General features: G+C 44.8%; 1 protein-coding gene across 3 annotated transcripts in view; it reads right to left on the bottom strand.

The window, feature by feature from the left end:
• CTPS2 (CTP synthase 2) overlaps positions 1-24,473 on the bottom strand; it is a 125,886-nt gene that overhangs the window by 9,429 nt on the left and 91,984 nt on the right. For all 3 annotated transcript variants that reach the window (XM_062183898.1, XM_062183896.1, XM_062183899.1), the window contains 3 exons: positions 18,113-18,168; positions 15,855-15,951; positions 9,856-10,000 (listed from right to left, as the gene is read on the bottom strand). In XM_062183898.1, the coding sequence (XP_062039882.1) occupies positions 9,856-10,000; positions 15,855-15,951; positions 18,113-18,168 (298 nt within the window). The remainder of the gene's footprint in view (positions 1-9,855; positions 10,001-15,854; positions 15,952-18,112; positions 18,169-24,473) is intronic.

The following is a 24,473-nucleotide window of genomic DNA, read 5'->3' as shown; positions in this document are numbered from 1 at the left end:
AATTCAACCCAGGCGGGGCGTGAAAAGCACAGCAGTGTGCAGCACCGTTAGCTCCCTCTCCGGCTGGCACTGCCTCAACGCCGCAGTGCACCGTAAGCAGTAAAGAGTGCCTTTCAACCAACATTTAATCCCCAAGGGAAGGTGGACTCAAAGGTGGCTTATTAACAATAATTTTCCAGGAAAAAAAAGAATCTCAAGGTATGGATTGAAGTCAAACAATCACAGAGGAACTGCTTTAAAAGATGTTTAAAAGAATTGTTCAAACAGAAAACAAGAAAGAATTGGAGTTTTTCCCCAGTTCACTTTTGCTTGAAATGTCACCAAGGGGGGAAAGTAGTGTTTTGACAGCAGTTTAAAGTTTACAAAGCACATCTCAACTGTTCCTCACAGTGGCCCTAAGGAGAGGATCAAGAGGCTTAGGAGTAGTGACTAGGACAAAATTATCCGGCAAGTGGCAGACCCAGAAGTCAAAGCCACAGCACATGCTCTACTCATCCATACTGTCCCCCACAGAAATAGAATATTCGCATTATCTATTACAAGAGCAGCCCCAGGCAACATCAACACTGTCCAACAGTCAAAAGCCAAGATGATCCCAAGTTCGAAACAGCGCTGGAAACTAAACATCAGATTCACATGGGGAAAAAAGAGTATCTTGCTAAGTCGAAGAGAAAGCAGAGACACCACTGTGGGCTAAGCACACCTTCAAGGGAGACTCGCACACTCTGAAAGCAAGGCAGGGGCTGCTCTCACCTCTGATGCCCATTGTGAGCATTCCGTGAACCAGCATCCTAATAGGATAGAGATCAGAAGGGCCCTCTTGCTAAGCAATTCTGGAAGGTACACCAAGAGCCAAGAGGAACAGCCGTGGAAACCTCTAGGGAGTTCAGGAACCTGCAAGCTGTTCTGCAGGATTTGTAAGCATTTCATGCCATAAGCCAAGAGAAGTCACCGAGGGTTTTCAGTTCCCAAATAAGGTGGGAAGATCACTCTGACAGCAGGAGACGGATGAGGAGGAGGAAAGGGGGAGGCCCAGAGATTAAGTAGGAGGCTTTGCAGAAGGCAAGAGATGAAAGAGATGAGAACTACGGCAAAATGAATGATGATAGCATAACAATCCTAACAATTCAAGCTCTTCCCATAGACCAGGCACTGAGCTAAATGCTTCACAATCAGTGTGAAACCTAAGTGCCCAGGCCACCTTGTGAAGTGGGAGCTGTTAGCATCCCCTTTGTATAAAGAAACTGATATATAGAAGGGTGAGCTCACAGTCGCCACCTGGGAAAGAAAAGTTGGAGTTGAACTTGGTGAGTCCTGACTTGCACTGTCCCTCAGAGCACAGCAGAAAATTCAGGGAAGGGGGAGTGGATGTCAAAAGTGGAATCTCCGGCCGGCACCGCGGCTCAACAGGCTAATCCTCCGCCTTGCGGTGCCGGCACACCGGGTTCTAGTCCCAGTCGGGGCGCCGGATTCTGTCCCGGTTGCCCCTCTTCCAGGCCAGCTCTCTGCTATGGCCCGGGAAGGCAGTGGAGGATGGCCCAAGTCCTTGGGTCCTGCACCCCATGGGAGACCAGGATAAGCACCTGGCTCCTGGCTTCGGATCAGCGCGATGCGCAGGCTGCAGTGGCCATTGGAGGGTGAACCAACGGCAAAAGGAAGACCTTTCTCTCTGTCTCTCTCTCTCTCACTGTCAACTCTGCCTGTCAAAAAAAAAAAAAGTGGAATCTCCAGCACATGCTGGCCATGGGACAGGGGAGGAATCCACGCAGCCAGGTCACCGTGGATAAGGGCGCCATTTGCAGCAAAATGTTTATCTGATGGTAGCACAGCCTGGCAGCCTCGGAGCACCCTGTGGGTGCAACAATGGAGGAAGGAACAAGCTCTCGTGCCAGGGGGACTGCGTGCCAGCAGGTCTGGGGCTGCCGCTGAAGAGCCCCTAGAAGAAAGGCTCTGGGGTGGGGCACCAGGGCTCTGAACACCAGGAGAGCACTGATTCCAACCAGAATCTTTCATCGTTTTCCAGGAAGTGGGTGCCAACTTCCCTTGCCGTCTCAGAAGGTTGTCTGTCCCCAGAACATTTAGAGAACTGTTATCCTACCTGCTGAGTCCCCCAGACTGGGGAATAGCCCCCTATTCGGCTAGCGTTGATTCTCTAGCACCCAGCACGGCGGTGGGGACAGAGTAAGCTCCAATGCGTATGGTGTGTTGTGTGAATGCTAAACTATGCAGCTGTTAAATATCGTGCCCCTCATGCAACTAGGAAAAATGTGCTGTGAGGTGTTCAGCGTGTAATGCCGGCCTCCAATTACTGAACAATCTATGTGGCACCCTGTGAATCTGGCGCGGTTCTCTCCCCTAGAACCTTCACCCAGAGGTTGTGGCATTGACTGAACGTCCTCAGATAAGTCTGTTATTGCATGGGAAGTTGCGTCTCCATTTTTAATCGCCTTTCTTTTCCTTTTTTTCCTTTTGGGTTTTCTGAATATGGACTCATGGAATTTCAAAACCTGCAACGTGTTATAATCCAATATTGACATTGTTCTTTTTGACATTCAAAGTGTCTAAAATGAGGCCAGCAGGTGGCCTTTCAAGCTGGTTTCTTTGACCTTGTGAAACACATAGCCCATTCATTTTTACACGTTCCCTGCTTTAAATACAGCATGTTCAGGCTCATCTTGTACTTTGCTGTCCCAGCCCTGAAATCAACTACTTCGTCCAGGAGCCCTAGTTCATTTCAGTGGGGGATGCTATTTTAGAAATGGAGAATACTCTGTTGCGAAAGACATCTCCAAACAATAACTACCTTAATCAGATGGTAAACTTAGCATCATCCACACTGAGACAACCGGCCTTACATACCTCCTGGTGTGTACTTACAAAGTACACAACAGGGCCGGCGCCGTGGCTCAACAGGCTAATCCTCCGCCTTGCAGCGCCAGCACACCGGGTTCTAGTCCCGGTCGGGGCTCTGGATTCTGTCCCGGTTGCCCCTCTTCCAGGCCAGCTCTCTGCTGTGGCCCGGGAGTGCAGAGGAGGATGGCCCAAGTACTTGGGCCCTGCACCCCATGGGAGACCAGGAGAAGCACCGGGCTCCTGCCATCGGATCAGCGCGGTGCGCTGGCCGCAGCGTGCCAGCTGTGGCGGCCATTGGAGGGTGAACCAACGGCAAAGGAAGACCTTTCTCTCTGTCTCTCTCTCACTGTCCACTCTGCCTGTCTAAAAAAAAAAAAAAAAAAAGTACACAACAGCCCCAGTGACCTATTCTTTTAAAAACAATTAACATTCACTGGAATCATGAAAAAACAACTAGATAATTCCAGATTCTGGTCATTTCTACAGGACACTTTGCAGAAGTCAACATTATAAAAAACTAAAACAGCAGATCAAAAGAAACCAAGGAAACATAACCAGGTGAATCTTTAATGGATTGTTGATTAATTTTCTTAATTAAAAAAAAAAGATCTAAAAAGACATTTGGGGATAAATGGAAAAATTTAAATGAGATGTCACTGAGTTAATGCTAATTTTCCTGGGTGTGAGGATATTACAGTTGTGTGAGAAAATAGCTGTAATTTTAAGAAACGCCTGATAAAGTATTTTGCTGTGAAGTGTTATGATATTTGCAACTTGCTTCTAAGTGATTCAGAAATAAGTCTATAGGCACGGGGAAGAGGGAGCAAATGTGCTGACACAGTAACAGCTGATGAACCTCCATGAAGGGGATACCAGTGTTCACTATACTATTGTTTCATCTTTTCTGTAGGTTTGATAGTTTTTAAAACGAAAGAGTTGGGGGAAAATACATACATATGTAGTGTAATGGAAACATATATGTACACTCACACACACGGTGGGGGGGGTCTTCAAAAAGTTCATGAAAACTGATGATGAAAAAACTGTGCAAAGACTTCAAAAATTTTGCTTAAAAATAAACTTACACTTTAAGTCCATATTCCCACAAACTTTCTGAAGTACCTTCATACACTCAGTATCATGCTTACAATGGGGAAAAAAGCAATATATAGGCATAAAGACTGAAAGATAATATTTCAAAATGAGTACAATGATTATATTAGGCTGAGTGCTTTTATTCCTTTTTTAAGATTTATTTATTTACTTGAAAGGCAGAGTTAGAGAGAGAGAAGGGGGGAGGGAGGGAGGGAGGGAGGGAGAGAGAGAGAGAGAGAGAGAATCATCCATCCACTGTTTCACTCCCCAAATGGCCACAATGGCCAAGGCTGTGCCAGGCCAAAGCCAGGAGCTAGGAGCTTCATCTAGGTCTCCTACCTCAGGGCAGGGGCCCAAGGACTTGAACCATCTTCTGTTACTTTCCCAGGTGCACTAGCAGGGAGCTGGATCAGACTGGTGCCCATATGAGATGCCAGCATCACAGGTGGCAGCTTAACCCATTATGCCACAACAGCAGCCCCTGGGTGCTTTTTATCTATTTTTCAAATTTTCTAGATCTAAAAGTCACCAGAAAATGAAATCTTTCCAGGCTGGAAGGCAGCATGCTCCCTAGAAGGAAAGAGACCAGAGACAATGGCAACAGGAAAAGGCTCCTCCTTTCCCTGAGTGCTGCCAGAGTTCAAAGGTAAAAGTAGGGTGGGAGCAAGCCTTTGGCACAGCAGTTAAAATGCTGTTTGGGACACCTGCAGCCCACCTTGGAGTGCCCAGGTTGGAGGCCTGGCTCCGCTTCCAATTGCAGCTTCCTGCTGATGTGCACCCTGGGAGGCAGCTCAAGTGCTGGGGACCCTGCCACCCATGTGAGACACAGATCGAGTTCCAGCCTCCTGGCTTTGGTCTGGCCCAGTCTTGGCTTCTGCGGGCATTTGAGGAGTGAACCAGCAGATGAGAGCTCTCTTTCTGCCTTTCAGATAAAATATAAGTGAATACATAAGTAATTTTTTAAAAGTATGGAGGGAAGGGTAACCATGAAGGAGGGAATGAACTTCGATCCTAGCAGCACAAGAAAGATTCAGGAACTGGAGGGAACTGGCTCCAGGGCCACCACTGCGTTAAAGACTGTCTCACTCTGAAACAGCCTCAACTGTCGGGCTGGGTCTGAAACAGCCAAGCCAAGATAGCAAAATAGCAAATACTTTCCCTCCTCTTGTGCTTGTACCACCTTGCCTCCTATTGTGCCACAAAAAGATGGACCTATGCGCTCAAGAGATAATAATGTTGGGCTTTATTTTGTTCTAATGAACAGAGGTCTCCTCAAATTTTCTTCTTAGAATTACATGAAGCAATCGCTTTCTTTTACACTATATGCCAACAAGACCAAGAAAATTTGCAGCTATATGTTATATGTGGGGTAAATTATGTTTAACTCTTAGAGGAAATATATCAGCAAAGAAATGCAATGATATGCTTAATGGACCATAATTCCCCATTGTATTTATTCTAAAAATGCTTTATTAGTTGGGCTTGTGAATAAAAGAGTTAAACAGAGCAAGCCTGAGGTCACTGTTCTCAGGAGAGCCGTCTTGCAGCATTGGTCCTTGGCAGGTATCTGGGAACATGGATTTTGCAATGGGTGCTCCATTACTAACTGATAAGGTCCTTCCCCTTGGCCTAAATCATTGGTGCAAACAATATGATTTATGGTGGACATCTGGAATTTTGGTGGTTGCTAGGCAGAGAATGCTTATGCGACCAGACCACAATAAAATCCCCAAACTCTGAGTGCCAAATGGAGTTCTCTGGGCAGAAACATCACATATGCATTGTACATTTTCGTTGCTGGAAGGAGGGTAGGTTCTATATGATTTATTATACAGGAGAGAGAGCACAGGAAAACTGTAATGGAATGTCTCCAGACTCTACTAGATCTCTCCCCTTACTGACCTCTCTTGTGCATGCTTACTGTATCACTGTAATAAATATGAGCCATGAGGTCAACCATTCTGGCTTCTTCTAGCCAATCACCAAAAGTGAGCACAGTCTTGGAGGACTCCCAAACTAGTACTTTTAGCCTGAGTTTGCATGTACTTTTGAATAACTCATAAAAGCCTAAAAAATACTATTATTTTCTTTGGGGCCTGCACTGTGCCATAGCGGGTAAAGCTCCTGTTTGCAGTGCTGGCATCCCATATGGGCGCTGGTTCGAGACCCGGCTGCACCTCTTCTGATCCAGCTCTCTGCTACGGCCTGGGAAAGCAGTAGAAGATGGCCCAAGTCCTTGGGACACTGCACCCATGTGGAAGACCTGGAAGAAGTTCTTGGCTCCTGGCTTCCGATCAGCACAGCTCCAGCCATTGTGGCCATGTGGGGGGTGAACCAGCGGATGGAAGACCTCTCTGTCTCTGCCTCTGCCTCTCTACAACTCTGCCTTTCAAATAAACAAATAAATCTTTAAGAAACAAACTATTATGCCCTTAAACAGATGACTACCAGCCTAAAACCAGGCAGAATTGTCCTTTATAACTGCTGCCATTCTACAGACAATGCAGAAACTGAGAATTCAGCTTATCAGCACTACATTCCCCAAATACTCTTACTGCAACTTCCCAGCTGCTGAAAGACAAATGCTGTCCGCTGGCTGGAATGCAGCGGTCACAGCTCAGGTGCGCTGACGCAAAGCCAAGGCTCTTTGCAGCCTGTGTTTTAAAGGCACTGGCTCTGTATGTGCTCTACAGTTGAATCTCATCAGCCAATTTCTGGGAAAGGAAGCCATTATTCCAGAGCTCATCGTCCTTGCCACATGTTTTAGGGCTCATTACAAGCAGCAATCTTGCTTGACAGAAATACAGCCCCAACTGGGCTCACGTTAGAGCCCGGCTATCAGAGCCATCATTTGCTTTGCAAAGCTCTACTGTTCTCAGAGACGAGTGCAGGTGCCAGGCTCCTCTGGAGTCCTGGTATCAGTCTCTGGATTAATTCAAGGTCTCTATTCTTAGTTGGAAAACCCCTGCAATGTGTTAAGCTGTAGACTAGACTAAATCCATAATCCCCTGATACCTGAATTTATTACAGGGGTTGTTTACTACCCCTAGGGAGCCAGGAAGACAAAGATAAATAAGATGCCCACTGCCCTTAAGGTAAGGAACACACCAGTTTGTTGTGATACAAAAGAATTGTCTCACAGACACATCAGAACACCAAATTTTGTTAAGTCTAGCCTAGTGGTTAAGATGTCCGTATCCTACATAACAGTATACGGTTTGATTCCTGGCTCCCACTCATGACTCCAGCTTCCTACTAATGTGGACCCTGGGGAGTGAACCAGCAAATAGAAAATTTCTCTCTCAAATAAACAAAATTTGGGAAAAATTTTAGAAAAAGAACTCTTTTCTTCTCTTGGAGACAGAGAAGAATATACTTCAGAAAATTACATTGGTGCCAGTAACTTTGGAAATCTACGCACAGTTTTTCATAAATCTCATTTCTCATGAACTTCTGTACACATGAACACACTGTACCCTGCTTGGGAGTCTCGAGCAAACAACCACTTTTCTTAGGAACCACTGGGAAGCTTTTCCTAGAGACCAGTAGTCCCCGTGTGGGAATCAGCAGGCCATATAGTCCAGATGTGGCAGGCCACACACAAATGCTTGCAAATAGCCAGAGAGTGATAAGCAAATTATTCCTCCCAGCCTGGCTCCACTATCATAATCCTGAAATCAAGGTGACATATAGTGGCTGCAAAGGATCGCAGCATCCACTCAATGGCACATTAGCATTTCAATCTGCTGCATTAGCCATGGAGCCTCAGAACAGAGAGCCTCCCTCCGCCTGCTCCCCAGGGACGGCTTGAAAGCCAGTGCGCTGGTTTAATATGGCAAGCAATGATCACTGGTTCAGTAAGGCGTTCAACATGCAAGATATGTAAACTTGTTTGCATGTGAACACAGTTAAAGGAAGTGCTAGAGAGCTGTGAGCTTCGCATAGCAGGTAACCACCAAGAAGCAAGCTTTAATGACACAGATACACAAGTTTTCAAAAACTCCGCAGAAATGTATAACATTAAAAAAAAGTATGCATGGATTTCAACATTTTTTTCCACCAAAATCATCTTATCTTTTAATTCCATTCTCCCACACAAATTTTTGAGTACCTTGCACACCCCATAGCACAGATTCTGGCAGTGCTCCACTGCAATGTTGTAAGAGTTTTTAGCTAGGATGAGGTCAGCAATGGCAAAAATTTTCTAAGCAACATATACCCAGTTATTATGATATTTACCCTAAGTTTATGCTATTCTGGCCAGTTCCTTCTGCCTTCACAATTATCACATACAACACTCTTAAATGAGAAGTAAAGATATAAATTCTCCCTCAAACTAATGTTTAATTGTAAAGAAACTGTAATTTTTTACTTGAACCTGATTTTAAAAAATCATCATACTGGGCCTATGCTATGGCTCATTTGGCTCATCCTCCGCCTGCGGCATCAGCACCCTGAGTTCTAGACCCAGTTGGGGCGCCAGATTCTGTCCCGGTTGCTCCTCTTCCAGTCCAGCTCTCTGCTGTGGCCAGGGAAGGCAGTGGAGGATGGCCCAGGTCTTTGGGTCCCTGTACCTGCATGGGAGACCAGGAGGAAGTACCCGGCTCCTGGCTTTGGATCGGCACAGCGCCAGCCGTAGTGGCCAGTAGGGGAGTGAACCAACGGAAGGAAGACCTTTCTCTCTGTCTCTCTCTCACTGTCTATAACTCTGTCAAATAAAAATTTTTTAAAAATTTAAAAAATAAAAAAAAATTTTTTAAATCATCATACTGTTAATATGGAAGGCTAGAAAAGTACATTGTAGATAACAATAGGAGTAGAGTAGAGTAAGGCTTCATTTACAGTGATGCTATGATAAAAAAAAAAAAGGAAAGGCAAGGCTCAGGTATAAGAGGTAAAATACGACCAGTACTGTAGCGTAGCGGGTAAAGCCGCCGCCTGCAGTACCAACATCCTATTATGGGCGCCGGTTCTAATCCCGGCTGCTCCACTTCTGATCCAGCTCTCTGCTACGGCCTGGGAAAGCGAAGATAGCTGAAGTGCTTGGGCTCTTGAACCTGCATCGGAGACCTGGCTCCTGATGAACGGCAGCTCCTGATTGGCCAATTGCAGCCAACTGGGGAATGAACCAGCAGATGGAAGACCTCTCTCTCTCTGCCTCTCCTCTCTTTGTGTAACTCTTTCAAATAAATAAATCTTTAAAAAAAAAAAAAGAGGTAAAACCATCAATCACACAAAATAAGAATCCCTGAAACAAATCCAAATTACTCAATTGACTAACAATTTTCAGCGAGTTGAGAGGGAGTAAGATATCCACCCCACACATTCACTAAAAACGACACCCATACAGATTATAGATTCAAACCATAAATGTGCTAGAGGAAAATATCTGGAATATTATTTATGTAATTTCCCCATAGAGGAAGACTTGAGGCATGATACTAAAGGCAGAATCCAGAAAAGTAAATTATTTGACTACATCATTTTTTAAAAAACATAAATAATGAAGGACATACTCTTTAGGAATAATGAAAATGACTAACAACTGAGAAGAAAAACAAAATGACTGACAAAATATTTGCCAGCTAACATAGTATTAAAAGGGCAAAGAATATGAACAGGCTGTTCATAAGACAAAGAGCCAATAAATATATAAAATATTCACAGTATGTTTACTAATCAAACAACAAAAGAAAATCTCATTGTCAGCCTGATTTGGAATGCTGACCCTTTACTGCTGTAGATTTGATTATTTTAATGAAGAGAAAAACAGCATGTTTTTGAAGAGGAAAGAAATGAGTCTTCACTTAAAAGAAGAACTCTATAATGATAGTAAATCTCGGGAGAAACCTAAGGCGTTGATAACCGTGCACCTTGGGTCACTGCTAAGGGCAGCTAGCTGGTTACCTGGAGGACAGTTTGCATCCCTGTTGCAGGTAGGCATTCAGGTTCCCAGTTGCCGCAAGTAATAGCCCCAGGTATGGAGGGGAAGGCTTCATCGGCCTAGAAGAAAACTCAGGATGGAATTGGACACCAACAAAATAGGGATGATCTGAAATGAGAACAATCACGATGCAAGTGAAGCAGACAAACATGAAAACTGCCTGAAAGGTACTGTTATTTTTGAACAAGAAAGTTCATTAAATGGTAAGACGGTTATTTAACTTATCACAGTCATTTACTTTCATCATCAATATTTGGAGTACAATTTCAAATTGTAAAACACATCTCACTTAATAAGAGACCCAGAATTTTATTGGCAGAAGGTGTTAGAGTGAGCAAAGTAAGTAAAAATGTTTGAATGGCACACTGAAATCTGCTTTCCCAAAATCTGCTTGCTTCTTAAAGGCCCTTCACAGACTTGAGTTGGCTCTATTTTCCATGCTATCCTTTCGACTTTTTAGGCTAACCCTGGGACGTTCCTTGTCTTAGAAGTCTTCATGTCATTTCCTACAAGGTCTTCTTTCCCAAGGAAAGTGTGCCGGGAATAAACCAATACAATACTGATCATGTGTGTTGCCCCTGGGAGTACAGGAAGGACGACTGCTTGTCCAGTCACAGCTTTCCACTGGATAGTCATAGCACCATAAAAGTGAACTGGTACTCATATCTCAGTCGACGCCAACTTACCCCTTATGAGCAAGAGTTACTGAGTAATCAGTGGATGGTCTTTCAACATGGAAACAGTGATTATGTCTCAAGGCAATGAGAGTTCAAGCTATTCTTTCCTTCCTTAATACTTTTCTGTATTGGTGTGAACTTTTACAATCAGCATATATTACTTACATTATCATGGAGGAGGGATTAAGCTATTTTCATATTGAGGTTGTACAAAGCCCATATATGAGCAATTCAAATTCTCCCAGAGGTCACAGGAACAGAGAAGCAACTTTCAGCTACCTGCAATCTCCTGCTTCAGAATTAAATGCATAACATTTCCAAATATGAATAGAAAATTTTGAGGATTCCAAATTCCTTCCAATCAGAACTTTAAAAAAACATGTTTATTCCCAGATTAGAAAGCACACAGTTTGAGCAACTCTCTAATCCCATAGTTACTACTGTACAGAGCATGGTCAGTATGCTGTGTTCCCAACTTTGCAAAATAATTGTAATTGCTATATCAAACTAAGGTAACAAAATATAATGTTTCAAAGGGCGAAGCAAAGATAACTTCAAAGTTTTCGAAGAGATGCTTTATCAAGTGACCTGAAAATCTAGTATGGAATTCAAATTCACCAATTCCATCACTTACCACTGGACACCCAAAGCTACTACTTCAGTAACAAGGAAGTGATGATTGAACAGAAATGTCTACTCTCCTAAGACTATTATTTAAAGTTCTGCTATAACAAAGCGGTAGTCTCTAGCTGCATGTGGCCACTTAAATTCAATAAACTTCACTGAGTACATTCTAAGCACTCAGTAGGCACCTGTGGCTAGGGGCCACCACACTGAACAGAGAACAGTCCCAGGATTTCAGCAAGTTCTATCGTATGGCTCTGATCCCAGAAAAATCTAGTATAGAAATCCTCTATGTCTACATAAGAAGGCGGCTTCTTGAATGAGAGGAACATGTTGGGATGCAAACTTGGTGAGAGCAGTGCCACCTTCTTACAGGAAGGTGTGCCCACAAGAAGAGAAGAGAAATCAGCCATATTTAGAAGAGTAAACAATGTGGTTTTACATCTAAGATGCGCTCAATCTTACAGCAAAGGATCTTGGGATGTCTCTGAAAGAAAGCAGACAACAGTTGTGTTTTTATGCTGCTACGGGCAGGAGCAGAGCAAGGGATCATGTTATAGCCAAGGACAGAGTATTCAATTTCATTATGCTGAATCACTTTATCCAAAAACTCAATATGCCAACAGGAGGAGGAGAGACTAAAAAGTGTTCACTGCCTGTCACATAAGATACCTTTAAAATTATGTTTTTAATTGCCTCGGACCCAATTCTGCTGTTATACTAATCTCAAGCTTTGCTGTTCCTCTCAGAACCCTTTAGGAGCCACAGAGATTCATGGATATGCTTCTCAGGGCTACTTAAGATCAAACTCTTCTGGGGAATTTTCCTTCATAAAATGAATTCCCTTGCAGTCAGCTTTTAAAATTTGCAAGGTTTTACAACAGCTTTTATTTCCTTTCCCAACCACATGAAATCGGACAGTGTCGATGGGAATGTAAATCCTTGTGATGAAAGAGGCTTCCAAGTATTGGCTCACAATAAGATGAACCAGGAGAATTAAAAAGGGAACGAGTATTTGAACAAAGTAAACAACTAGCAATTTGCTTATGAAATTCTCTGCCATGTCACGCACTGGAAAGACTTAGGCGGCTTCAACACCAGTGATCCATGCTTTAATTCTAAACGATGGGTACTTCCAGCAGGAAGACTCCTGGAAATATGTCCTCAACGACTCTAATTCACAACGCTAGGCATGGATTGCTCATCTTAGGCAGAGTGTCCAATGAAAACAAGAGGAACAATAAAATCCCACAGGGTGGTGGCAGGAGGAGACCACCAGAGCTTGCTCCGGTCCCACCAGTGACTGGATGGCCCTGCACAAGCTACTTATGCTCTTTGCACTCCAACCTCTTTCTCTATAAAGTGGGAATGGCATCACCTGCCTTGTACGTTACACAGGCTGGCAGAGTCCCAAGCAAGGGGTCTAGTGACAAGCAACTAGATAGTGTGCACTAAATATCCATTGCTTTCCTTCATTTGGGATCCAGGTAAAATGCTACTGTGTTCAAGGAGCCTCCTCCAACGTCAGTTCTCCTCCCTGGTCGGGACTCCTGAAGCACTTGAACAGAGTAGAGGTAGAAAGGGAAAGGGACAAGAGAAAAGTCATTTGATGCAGGGAATAGTAGCACTGGCATGGAAAAAGAAGTGAGAAGGTTAGAAGAGCAGTAAGTAGTCCAGTTTATCAGGAGCCTGGAGTGCATAGGTAGGTTCTCAGATATCATGCACCATTTTTAGAGTATCTTACACATAGTACTCAATAAATGCGAGTGGCTTCTCCAGCATACTCTACATGATCAGAGCCCTGGCCTTGTTTGGAAGTGCTGAGAGGAGAAAAGCAGGAGACAAGGAGGGGCTTAAGAACAAGTCTGGGGCCAGCACCATGGCGCAGTAGGTTACACCTCCGTCTGTGGCGCCAGTTCTAGTCCCGGCTGCTCCTCTTCCAATCCAGCTCTCTGCTGTGGCCTGGGAAAGCAGTAGAAGATGGCCCAAGTCCTTGGGCCCCTGCACCCACATGGGCCATCTCCGTGTGGAGACCTGGAAGAAGCACCTGGCTCCTGGCTTCGGATCAGCATAGTTCCGGCAGTAGCAGCCATTTGGGGGGTGAACCAACGAAGGAAGATCTTTCTGTCTCTCTCTCTAACTCTGTCAAAAAAAAATCTATTAAAAAAAAAAGAAAAAGAACAAGTCTGAATTGGAGTAACCATGTGCTAGGACCAGTGTAGCTGGGATGGGAATGTAATCTAAAACAAAGTCTTTATTTCCAGAGATGGAGAAAGCAGGCCCTGACAATCGATTATAAGCAGAGGCTATGAAAGAAAAGGAAGACTAACAAGTCCAATGTCAAGCTTGCTGGTGTAGCAGAGTGGTCCCCAACCAAAGGTGAATATGCTCCCCTAGAAATACCCAATAATGTTCAGAGACATTTATGGTTGGCACAACTAGGGGGAGGGGGTGCCCCTGGTATCCAATGAATAGAGGCCAGGGATGTCGCCAAACTCTACAGTACAGAGGACAAGGCCCGTGACAAAGCATGATCCTGCTCCAAGTGTCAATGGCAGCAAAGGTGAGAAATCAGGGAGAAGGAAACTGATGATACCTTAACAGGAGAAATAGCTAGGAGGAAGAGGGAGTTTGGAAAGCACGCACATTTTGTTTGAAATAAGTTGAGATGGAAGTGTCAAGAGAACATCTGGATAGACAGGTCAAACAGGCACCTGAAACTGTTCCATTTCAGTTAGTTCCATGTGGGTGTAGACCAGGGGTTGGCAAACATTTCTGTAAAGGGCCAAGCAGTAAATATTTTAGGCCTTGTGGGCCATAAGGTCTCCTTCCCCACTATTCACCTCTGCTACTGTAGCACAAAAAGCAGCCTTAAATATGACATAATGAAGGAGAGTGGCTGTGGCCGGGGCTCAGAAAATACTACCCTGATGTACTTTGAACTGAAGGAAATTGGGAGGACCTCCGAGGCCAGATGGTCACTCTGAGCTTCCTCTGCCTTTCTGTGCGAGAGCTGGCCATAAAGAAATGCTGACATTCTCCGAGACTAGGTCATGAGACCCGCGGTTCAGAGGTGTCCTGCCCTGTACCCGGAGGGAGGAATGCTGCATAGAGAGGCCAAGAAGAACCTGAACAGAGGCCTTGCTGGGTTCCCCCCTCAGTCTATTTCCATTCGATCAGACTCCTTTATCCAATCACATGTCCACATGGATGTCCATTCTTCATTGAACCTAAGCATAGAAGCAGCCAATTTTCCCTGGGCCTTTGGGTCTTCATTCCTGAAGTCTTCCATGTCACATAAAGCTTTGATTAAGAGTGGCCATTTGGCAACTTAGATGTCACGTGAGAAGCCTGTGTCCGGACTAGAGTGCCTGGGATCAAGTCCTGACTTTGCTTCCAATTCCGGCTTCCTGTTAACACTCACCCCGGGAGGCAGCAGGTGATGGCTCAATTACTTGCCACCTGCGTTAGAGACCCAGATTGGGTTCCAGGCTCCTGGTTTTTGCCTGGCCCAGCCCTGGCTATTACAGGGGTTTGGGGAATGAATAGGCAGATGGAAGCTCTCTCTGTCTGTCTTTTCCTCCATCTGCCTGCCTTTCAAGTAAGCAAAAATAAATAAATTTAAAACCTTTTAAAAACTTTGATTAAATAAACCTGCTATGTTTTTCTCTTGTTAACTTATCTTTTGTTATAGAAGCAGCAGCCATGACCCTTATGATGGGTGAGGGAAAGGTAACAAGTTTCCACCCCACGACTATGTTCAATAAAACTACTTACAGACATTGAAATTCTGATGTCATAAAACTTTCACATGTCACAAGTATTTTTTAACCATTTAAAAATGTAAAGAAAAAAATTCCAGTTCATGAGTTATACAAAAAGATCATGGATTTAGGCCATAGGTAGTAGTTTGTGAACCCCTGCGCTAGAACATCAAGACAAAGAGCTGCGACCAGCAATGACCATGGACTTATCATGTCCTTGCAGATCTGAATCAGAAGAACCCAGCCTTCTGCCTTGCTAGTATTGAACCTAAGATGTGGGCCTGTGTGCTCAGGGTTGTGCCAGCCCAGCCACAAGCAACTCCCTTGGTGCTTTTCCTCAAGAGAGGTGCAGTCCCTTGTTTGTGTTCTGCTTGGTCTCATAAAGAACTGTAAGTACGGTGATTAGTGTTCTGAAGTTAAGTAACTGGCCCCCGGCTTGACTAGTGAGCACAAGCAACAGGGAAAGCAGGAGAGGAGCCAGGTCCCTTACACAACAGACATCAACCCCAGTTGCCAGTAGCAAGGCAAGCACTTGGTCATTCCTCCTCCAAGGAGAACAGCGAGCAGAGTACCATTCAACGTTGAGCTGCCTGCCTTCCCCAGAGTGCCTACATGACAGGACAAACCCCAGAAGAGGGGGTGGTGTATGGTAAGGAAACAGTATTTGTATAACTTGTAGACCCAGAATAATACATCATTTTAAGGTACAGTCAGACTAATAGACCCCAAAATGATCAGGACTATAAGTACTCTGTTTCGCATGCACTCTGTAGCTGCATATTTAATTCAAAGGAGAGAGGAAAAGAAAGAGAACAAACTGGATCTCCACCGAGTCTGCAGGCATCACAAAGATGTTAGATCATCACAAAGCTTTGCAAAAATGAAGAGCTCACTTACTTGCCAGTTCAATGATTTCCATTCTCTCCCCATCAACATCCTGACCTACAAAATTGAAGCCTTTCTGCTCAAATTGGCTGATCAGGTTAGGGTTCACCTGGAAATATAAGAAATTAAGTGTCTTTGAGCCACAGTGTAAAAATACAGACATATCAGCATAAGAAAAATCCTTCATCAATTGTTTGGGTTTTCCATTCCAAGGACCCTGTAACTAGTAGTTAATTTCTATACTAAACATTCAAAGCCTAATGTTAAACTCTCTAATGAACCTGAGATATAAAGTCTCAGGTAGAATTCTGGGAGGCTCATTTTCTGTCACTCAAAAAACACACAAAATGGAAAACTGTGATGCAGATATTCTGACTCAAGACCTTGCAACTAGATCTAGCTGTCCCCATATTGTGTCCTCCCTAAGTTGTATGTGCTTTCTCTCTCCCCAAATTGTAAATTTGCTTGAAGATTGAAACTCTATTTCTCATGACCTCAACACGTACTTTACATAGGTATGTAACAGCTCTAGAGAGGAGCTTGAAGTAACTTTTGTACTAGAGTATTAGGTACTGATGAGTGTGCCCATGGCCACTATCCTCACTGAACTCATGCCTCCCCAACCCTTTACTAAACGTTATACTTCCTTTTCAACCTTTCCTTCACTGAAAATGCTCCCCCATCGAAAATCAAAGTGGGGTCTCATCCGTCACATGCAATCTAAGCCCCATATGCTGTTCTTTTACTTTTAAAAATTATACCACTTTTCATCATTTGTAATTATTTTTCCTTTTCAACAGCTCTATTGAGATATAATTGACATATCATACAATTCACTCTTTTATGGTTTTTTTTTTTTTTTTTTTGACAGGCAGAGTGGACAGTGAGAGAGAGAGACAGAGACAAAGGTCTTCCTTTTTGCCGTTGGTTCACCCTCCAATGGCCGCTGTGGCCGGCGCATCGCACTGATCCGAAGCCAGGAGCCAGGTGCTTCTCCTGGTCTCCCATGCGGGTGCAGGGCCCAAGCACTTGGGCAATCCACCACTGCCTTCCCGGGCCATAGCAGAGAGCTGGCCTGGAAGAGGGGCAACCGGGATAGAATCCGGCGCCCCAACCGGGACTAGAACCTGGTGTGCCGGCGCCGCAAGGCGGAGGATTAGCCTGTTAAGCCACGGCGCCAGCCCACAATTCACTCATTTAAAGTGTACAATTTAATGGCTTTTAGTATATTCACAGAAGTGTGAAACATAATCGGTGAAAAAAATAAGCCCTGTACACTTATCATTCCCTAATCCCATCCTCCTGTACCTGCCCCAGTCCTTGTCAAACACTAATGTTCATCTATGGTACAGGATGTATCAAGTACTTCATTCCTTTTTATGGTTGAATACTATTCCATTGTGTGGATGTAAGAGCATTAGCTTTTCTACTCATCAGACAATGGACATTTGAGTTGTTTCCACTTTTTTAGCCACTATGAATAATGCTGCTATGACCATTCACGTACTAGTTTTTGTATAGATATTTGTTTTCATTTTTTTGGGTACATACCCAGAAGTAGAATTGTTGAGTGTTAAGGCAACTCTAAGCTAAACCTTCTGAAGAAATTCCAGAGGACTTCCCTCAATGGCTGCACTACAGTATATTTCCACCAGCAATGGATGAGGGTTCCAATTCTCAATGTCCTTGTCAACGGTTGTTCATCTTATGCTTATAGCCATCCTAGTTGGTGTGCAATGGTATCTTTCTGTTATTTTGCATTTTCCTCATGACTAATGATATTGACCATCTTTTCATGTGTTTATTGGCCATTTGTATATCTTTTTTGGGAAAATGTCTACTGAGATCCTTGCTACTCATTATTTTGAGTTGTAAGAGTTCTTTTATATATTCTAGTTACAGGTCCCTTACTCAATGTATAATTTAATATGTAATTACTACGTTATTGAACTTTTTGCCCTCTCCATTTAGAATGCAAGCTCCCTGACAGGAGAGAGGCCACCTCTGCCTTTCCCCCTTCCATCTCAAGGTGTGCACTATGTATTGATACTTAAAAGGTTTTTGCCTTCAGAAAGCCAAGAGGAAGAATCTCCTCCCAACTCCCACCCCTCTGTTCTGGAACTGAAAGACCATGGGAAATTTGGTATACCTTCCCTGAGCCCCACAGATACCAGCAGGTTGGACAGTATTCCAGAGGGCCCACTTATCATCCCTAGGCTTCCTGGCACTAAGCTTCCACACTCTGCAGTAATGCTGCGTGGGAATCATACCTCATACCGATGTCTGTGTCTTTCTTCTATAAAAGGAACATCACCGTAAAGTTTTCCTGTAAAGATAAAGAGTGAAATTAATATTGGAACAATCTGCTCTAGAATCCTAACTGTGGTAAAAGCATAGAGGAAGGCTATTTGAGCTCCACCTGTCTATCAAGGCCTAAAAATGACCAGTCTCCAGGTAGTAATCTAGATTTTCTCCTCTTACATTAGAGGGTGGTGATAACTTCTTCAAAGCCCTGAAGTTTTCAAGTAAGTCATCTCCACTGCAGAGCAGGAAGCTCACTGGTATACAAGTCTATCGAGGAACCCAGCAGATCTGTGCTCTATTTTATGCACCTGCCCATGGGACTAAGAGACCAAGTAATGTCCATGAATGATGTCACTTTGATGAAGACTCACAATGGGGCTCATTTTACAAAAGAAGAAAATGAAACCAAAGGAAAGGAAATCAAAGCAAAGGATTTGCACCAAACACTACCCTGGTGGGCAGCACATGTCTCTCGCCTGGCCCAGTGCTTTTTCCATGGCACCAATGCCTCCTATTTCCACACAATACTGGGCATATTAGTTTATGTACCTCCTTAAAAATATACCTCTTCACTGACTCCAACATTTGACTTCTAAAAATTTACTCCAGAAAATAGAAGTGAGAACAAAGATCTAACCATGAAGTTGAGCATTGTAGCATTACCTAGTAGCTTACAATTGCAAACAAACTGGGTAGGAAGAATATTAGACCTGGGCTGGCACTGTGGAGTAGCAGGTAAAGCAACCACCTATAGTGCCAGCATCCCATATGGGTGCCAGTTTGAGTCCCAGCTGCTCCGCTTCTGATCCAGCTCTCTGCTATAGCCTGGGAAAGCAGCAGAGGATGGCCCAAGTCCTTGGGCCCCTGCACCCATATGGGAGATCCGGAAGAAGCTCCTGGCTTCAGATCAGAGCTCCGGCAGTTGTGGCCAACTGGGGAGTGAACCAGCAGATGGAAGACCTCTCTCTCTCTCTGCCTCTCTGTAACTCTGCCTTTCAAATAAATAAAATAAATCTTTAAAACAATTAGACTGGTAGAATAAATGATAGGACCTCTAATACCAGCATTATGTGGCTCAGAATCATCTGTGGAGTTAGCTCAACACATTCATGTGCCGAGAAGCTGCAGCTCAGGGCAGTGTCATGGGCATAACCCGTGTGGCAATAGGCACAGCGGTCAGTGAGATGCTCGGTGACTGCAGTGTCAGGTGAAAAGGCATTGCACCATCACCAGATACCTCTCAAGAAAAGGGGCTGAAAAGGGGCTGGTGCTGTGGTGTAGCAGGTAGAGGCACTGCCTGCAGTGCCGGTTCAAGTCTCGGCTGTTCCACTTCCAACCAGCTCTCTGCTGTAGCCTGGGAGAACAGTGGAAGATGGCAAAACTCCTTGGGCCCCTGCATCTGCACCCATGTGGTTGACCTGGAGGAGGCTCCTGGCTCCTGGCTCCGGGTCAGCGCAGCTCCAGCCATTGCAGCCAATTGGGGAGTGGACCAGCGGATGGAAGATCTCTCTCTCTCTCTTGCTCGCTCGCTGTGTAGCTGACTTCCAAATAGATAAATCTTAAAAAAAAAATGGGGCCAGCGCTGTGGCACAGTGCATTAAAGCCCCACCCTGCAGCACCAGCATCCCACATGGGCACTGGTTTGAGTCCCAGCTGCTCCACTTTCGATCCAGCTCTCTGCTATGGCCTGGGAAAGCAGTAGAAGATGGCCTAGGTCCTTGGGACCCTGCACCCACGTGGGAGACCTGGAAAAAGCTCCTGGCTTCGGATCAGCTCAGCTCTGGCTGTTGCAATCATTTGGGGAGTGAAGCAGTAGAATGAAAGACCTCTCTCTCTCTCTGAAACAAGAAAGAGAAAGAGAGAGAGAGAGAGAGAGAGAGAGAGAGAGAGAGAAGGCAGGCAGAAACAGAATGACTCCATTGGAGAAGGTTACAGCACTGGAAGAGTTTGAGGGGTCAGTGACTATCCCTGCAGTGTCAGCTTTCAAGATTCAGACTAGGGGCTGGCGATGTGGCATAGCAGAAAAAGCTGCAGCCTGCAGCACCAGCATCCCATTCGGGAGCGGGTTTGAGTCCTGGGTGCTCTACTTCTGATCCAGCTCCCTACTAATGTGCCTAGGAAAGAAGTGGAAGATGTCCAAAGTGCTTGGGCCCCTGCCACCCACATGGGAGACCTGAAAGAAGTTCCTGGCTCCTGGCTTCAGTCTGGTCCAGCCCTCGCCTTTGCATTCATTTGGGGAGTGAACCAGTGGATGGAAAAATCTCTCCCTCTGCCTCTCCCCTTCTGTCTCTGTGGCTCTTTCAAATAAACAAAATAAATCTTAAAAAACAACCCAAGATGCAGAGTTAGGAACACAGCCAGTGGACGAGACAACATCAGTAGGGGAAGTCATAATACACCTGAACAGAATCAGGAGCTGGGCTCCGTTCAACAGGCAGGAGATCAGTCTCAAGGAAATCATGAGACCGAAGCAGGAGGTTTCTCATGCCAAAGAGGCCAAATAAATGCCTTGTAACTCATTTGAGCTTCTTACTCTCTCTCTCTCCCCTCTATCACTCTTTCACAGAAATAAATCATTTAAGAGGGCTGGCGCCGTGGCTCAACAGGCTAATCCTCCGCCTAGCGGCGCCAGCACACCGGGTTCTAGTCCCGGTCAGGGTGGTGGTTCTGTCCCAGTTGCCCCTCTTCCAGGCCAGCTCTCTGCTGTGGCCCAGGAAGGCAGTGGAGGATGGCCCAAGTGCTTGGGCCCTGCACCCGCATGGGAGACCAGGAGAAGCACCTGGCTCCTGCCTTCGGATCAGCGCGGTGCGCCAGCCACAGCGGCCATTGGAGGGTGAACCAACGGTAAAGGAAGACCTTTCTCTCTGTCTCTCTCTCTCATTAACTCTGCCTGTCAAAAAAATAATCATTTAAGAAAAAAGAAAATGCAATTGGTTGTACTTTCTTTTTTTTTAAAGATTTATTTACTTATTTGAAAGTCAGAGTTACAGAGAGAGAAGGAGAGGTAGAGAGAGAGGAAGTCCTCCATCCGCTGGTTCTCTCCCCAATTGGCTGCAATGACTGGAACTGCACCGTTCTGAAGCAAGGAGCCAGGAGCTTCTTCTGGGTCTCCCAGGTGGGTGCAGGGGCCCAAGGACTTGGGCCATCTTCTGCTGCTTTCCCAGGCCATAGCAGAGAGCTGGATTGGAAGTGGAGCAGGAAAATGGGAAATAAAGTACAACATAGAAATCAATCAGTCTCTCTCTCTCTCTCTCTCTCTCTCTCTCTCTCTCTCTCTCTCCACACACACACACACACACACACACCATCAGGAAGTTACAGAAAAAAGGAAAAAAGGAGTTGAATAATCTGGACCTAACCTTCAGAGGATCCTACGTGTTCTACGACCTCTGATTTTGTCATTTTTTTCCTCCTATGGCCCAATTTCTTCTCTGCTTCCTTCAATGCAACAGAGGACTTAATAAATCCAGTAACACGGCCTGCCAACATTACCAGAGATGGTGAGAAAAATGGCATGAATGTCCAAATTGTGTCTGAGGGTTCAGGACCAGCAGGCGATCGTGAGAACTTCTGAAACTGTATGGTGTTTCTAAAATAGCTCAGAGGTGCCAGGAAGGGAGGGAGCAATGTAGTGACTCTGGGCCACACTACCTGCCTTTAAATTCTACTACACCATTTAATGGATGTGTGGCTCAGATAAATTACTAATGTCTCTGCCTCCGTTTCCTCATCTGCAAAAGGGAATGATAGCCCCTACTTTCTAGGGTTATCGTGGAGGTTAAATAAACCAAAATGTGTGAAGCACTTAGAACAGTAAGCAAACCATGAAAGTGATTGCTATTGTTAGCTCCAGATAATAAGATCCAAATAGAACGAATGGAACAAGAACATAAGCTCTACAATTTACCAGACTACATAGGTATTCTTCTCTCAATTCTTTTTTTTAAGATTTTGTTTATTTATTTGAGAGGTAGAGTTACAGACAGTGAGAGGGAGACAGAGAGAAAGGTCTTCCTTCCATTGGTTCACTCCCCAAATGGCTGCAACGGCTGGAGCTGCACCAATCCGAAGCCAGGAGCTTCTTCCCGGTCTCCTACACGGGTCCAGGGACCCAAGGACTTGGATCATTTTCCACTGCTTCTCCCAGGCCACAATAGAGAGCTGGATTGGAAGTAGAGCAGACGGGACTAGAACCAGTGCCCATATGGGATGCCGATGCCACAGACGGGGCATTAACCTACTGCACCATGGTGCTGGGACATAACCTAGTACATAAGGAAGTATTCAGGAAATATCTGTTGATTAAATGAAACAGATCTATGTATAATGTATATAGGATATGAGTTAACTTGTTTCTAGAATGTTGGAAATTTTACTTTGTGCTTCAAAATCTTTGATTGCTTATAAATATTTCAAAAATGAATTTACAAAACTAAAAAGTTGCTATACTAGCTAAAAATATTAAAGTTTTCTTTAAAACTCTATGTTAAGAATCAGTTCAAAATGGCATCAGTTAAATTCTGAGACCACCTTGAAAACAAAATAAAACTAAGAATGCTCATTCCAGGGCATGGAGACTCTCATTAGATAACTCTCAGTGAGGTGTGCAGGCACGTGCGTTTTTAAAAAGCACCTTGATGGGAGTCGGCACTGTGGCGTGGTGGGCTAAGCCTCTGCCTGTGACACCAGCATTCTATATGGGCACTAGTTCAAGACCCAGCTGCTCCTCTTCTGATCCAGCTCTTTGCTATGGCCTGGGAAAGCAGTGGATGATGCCCAAGTCCTCGGGCCCCTGCACCCACGTGGGAGACCAAGCAGCAGCTCCTGGCTCCTGGCTTCACATCAGCCCAGTTCTAGCTGTTGCAGCTATTTGGGGAGTGAACCAGTGGATGGAAGACCTTTCTCTCTATCTCTCCCTCTCTCCATCTGTAACTCTACCTCTCCAATAAATAAATAAAATCTTAAAAAAAAAAAAAGCAAGCAACTTGAGTCACTCCCACATGAGCTTTCAGTTGGGACCAACCAACCCATGCTGTCACTGAAACTACAGAGGTACATTCACTGACGGGGCAAAAAGCTCTTAGGTGCTGCTGAATGGAAAACGTAGCCGGAAGAGGCAGATCCGCAACGCTGTTATCAGTGGTCCTCCGGACTGACGTCCTGAGCACAGAAGCCATGTGGTGGTCTAGGCACAGGGAAAAATCTCAACACAAAATGGCATTCTGCTTTTCCATCCTAGTCTTTGTGGAGACAAAATAAAATGCAACAGGAATTACGGGCTGGGCATTGTGGCACAGTGGGTTAAGCTACTGCCTGGGACACCCATTTCCCATTTCAGAATGCCAGTTCCAGCTCCAGCTCCTCCAGTTAGAGTCCTGGCTCCCTTCCTAATAATGCATCTGGGAAAGTAGTGGATAATGTACCAAGTACTTAGACCCCTGACACCCATGTGGGAGACCCGGATGGAGCTCCTGGCTCCTGCCTCTGGCCTGTCCCAGCCCTGGCTATTGTGGCTATTTGGGGAGTGAATCAGCAGAAGGAAGACTGACTCTCTCTCTCTCTCTCTCTGTCACTCTACCTTTCAAATAAAAAAAAAATTTAAATGCAACAGAGATTAACTGTATATAAGCCTAATGTTCAGCAAATGTCTCCTAATGTCAGCAAACCTTTGGAGAAAGACAACTGACATCTTAGGACCTATAAAATACTCGCAATGTAGGCAGTAAGACACCCACCACGTGTCTAAGGTGCTATCAGAAACAAAGCACTCTGCCAAATTACACCATTTCTTTCTCTACTTTGCAACTGGGTAATTCTGTCTGATATATTTTAACCCATTAAAGGTCTTGCCCATCCCCACTCTCATGGTAGTTAATCTAAAAAAAAAAGAAAAAAGAAAGTACAGAGTCGAGGCCAGCTGCCAGCTTTCTCCTTTTTTCTTTATTGGTTTTGGATTGCAAACATCATTCCTCAAATTTTGATTTTCTTAAATTTATGTATTTATTCGAAAGGCAGAGATAGAGAGGGAGAGACAGAGAGAGATCTTAATATTTGAAAGACAGACTTACAGAGAGAGAGAGACAGACAGACACACACACACACAGAGAGAGAGAGAGAGAGAGAGAGAGAGAGAGAGAGAGAGAACGAGTCTTCCATCCCCTGGTTCACTCTCCAATGGCTACAAATGGCAGGAGCTGGGCTGATCCAAAGCCAGGAGCCAGGAGCTTCTTCCAGGTCTCCCACGTGGGAGCAGGGGCTCAAGGACTTGGGACATTCTCCCGCTGCTTTCCCAGACACATGAGCAAGGAGCTGGATCAGAAGTGGAGC

Source organism: Lepus europaeus, chromosome X (assembly GCF_033115175.1).
Source record: "Lepus europaeus isolate LE1 chromosome X, mLepTim1.pri, whole genome shotgun sequence".
NCBI classification, from domain to species: Eukaryota; Metazoa; Chordata; class Mammalia; order Lagomorpha; family Leporidae; genus Lepus; species Lepus europaeus.
The sequence above is the reverse complement of the archived record's forward strand: the minus strand, read 5'-3'. Positions and strand labels throughout refer to the sequence as shown.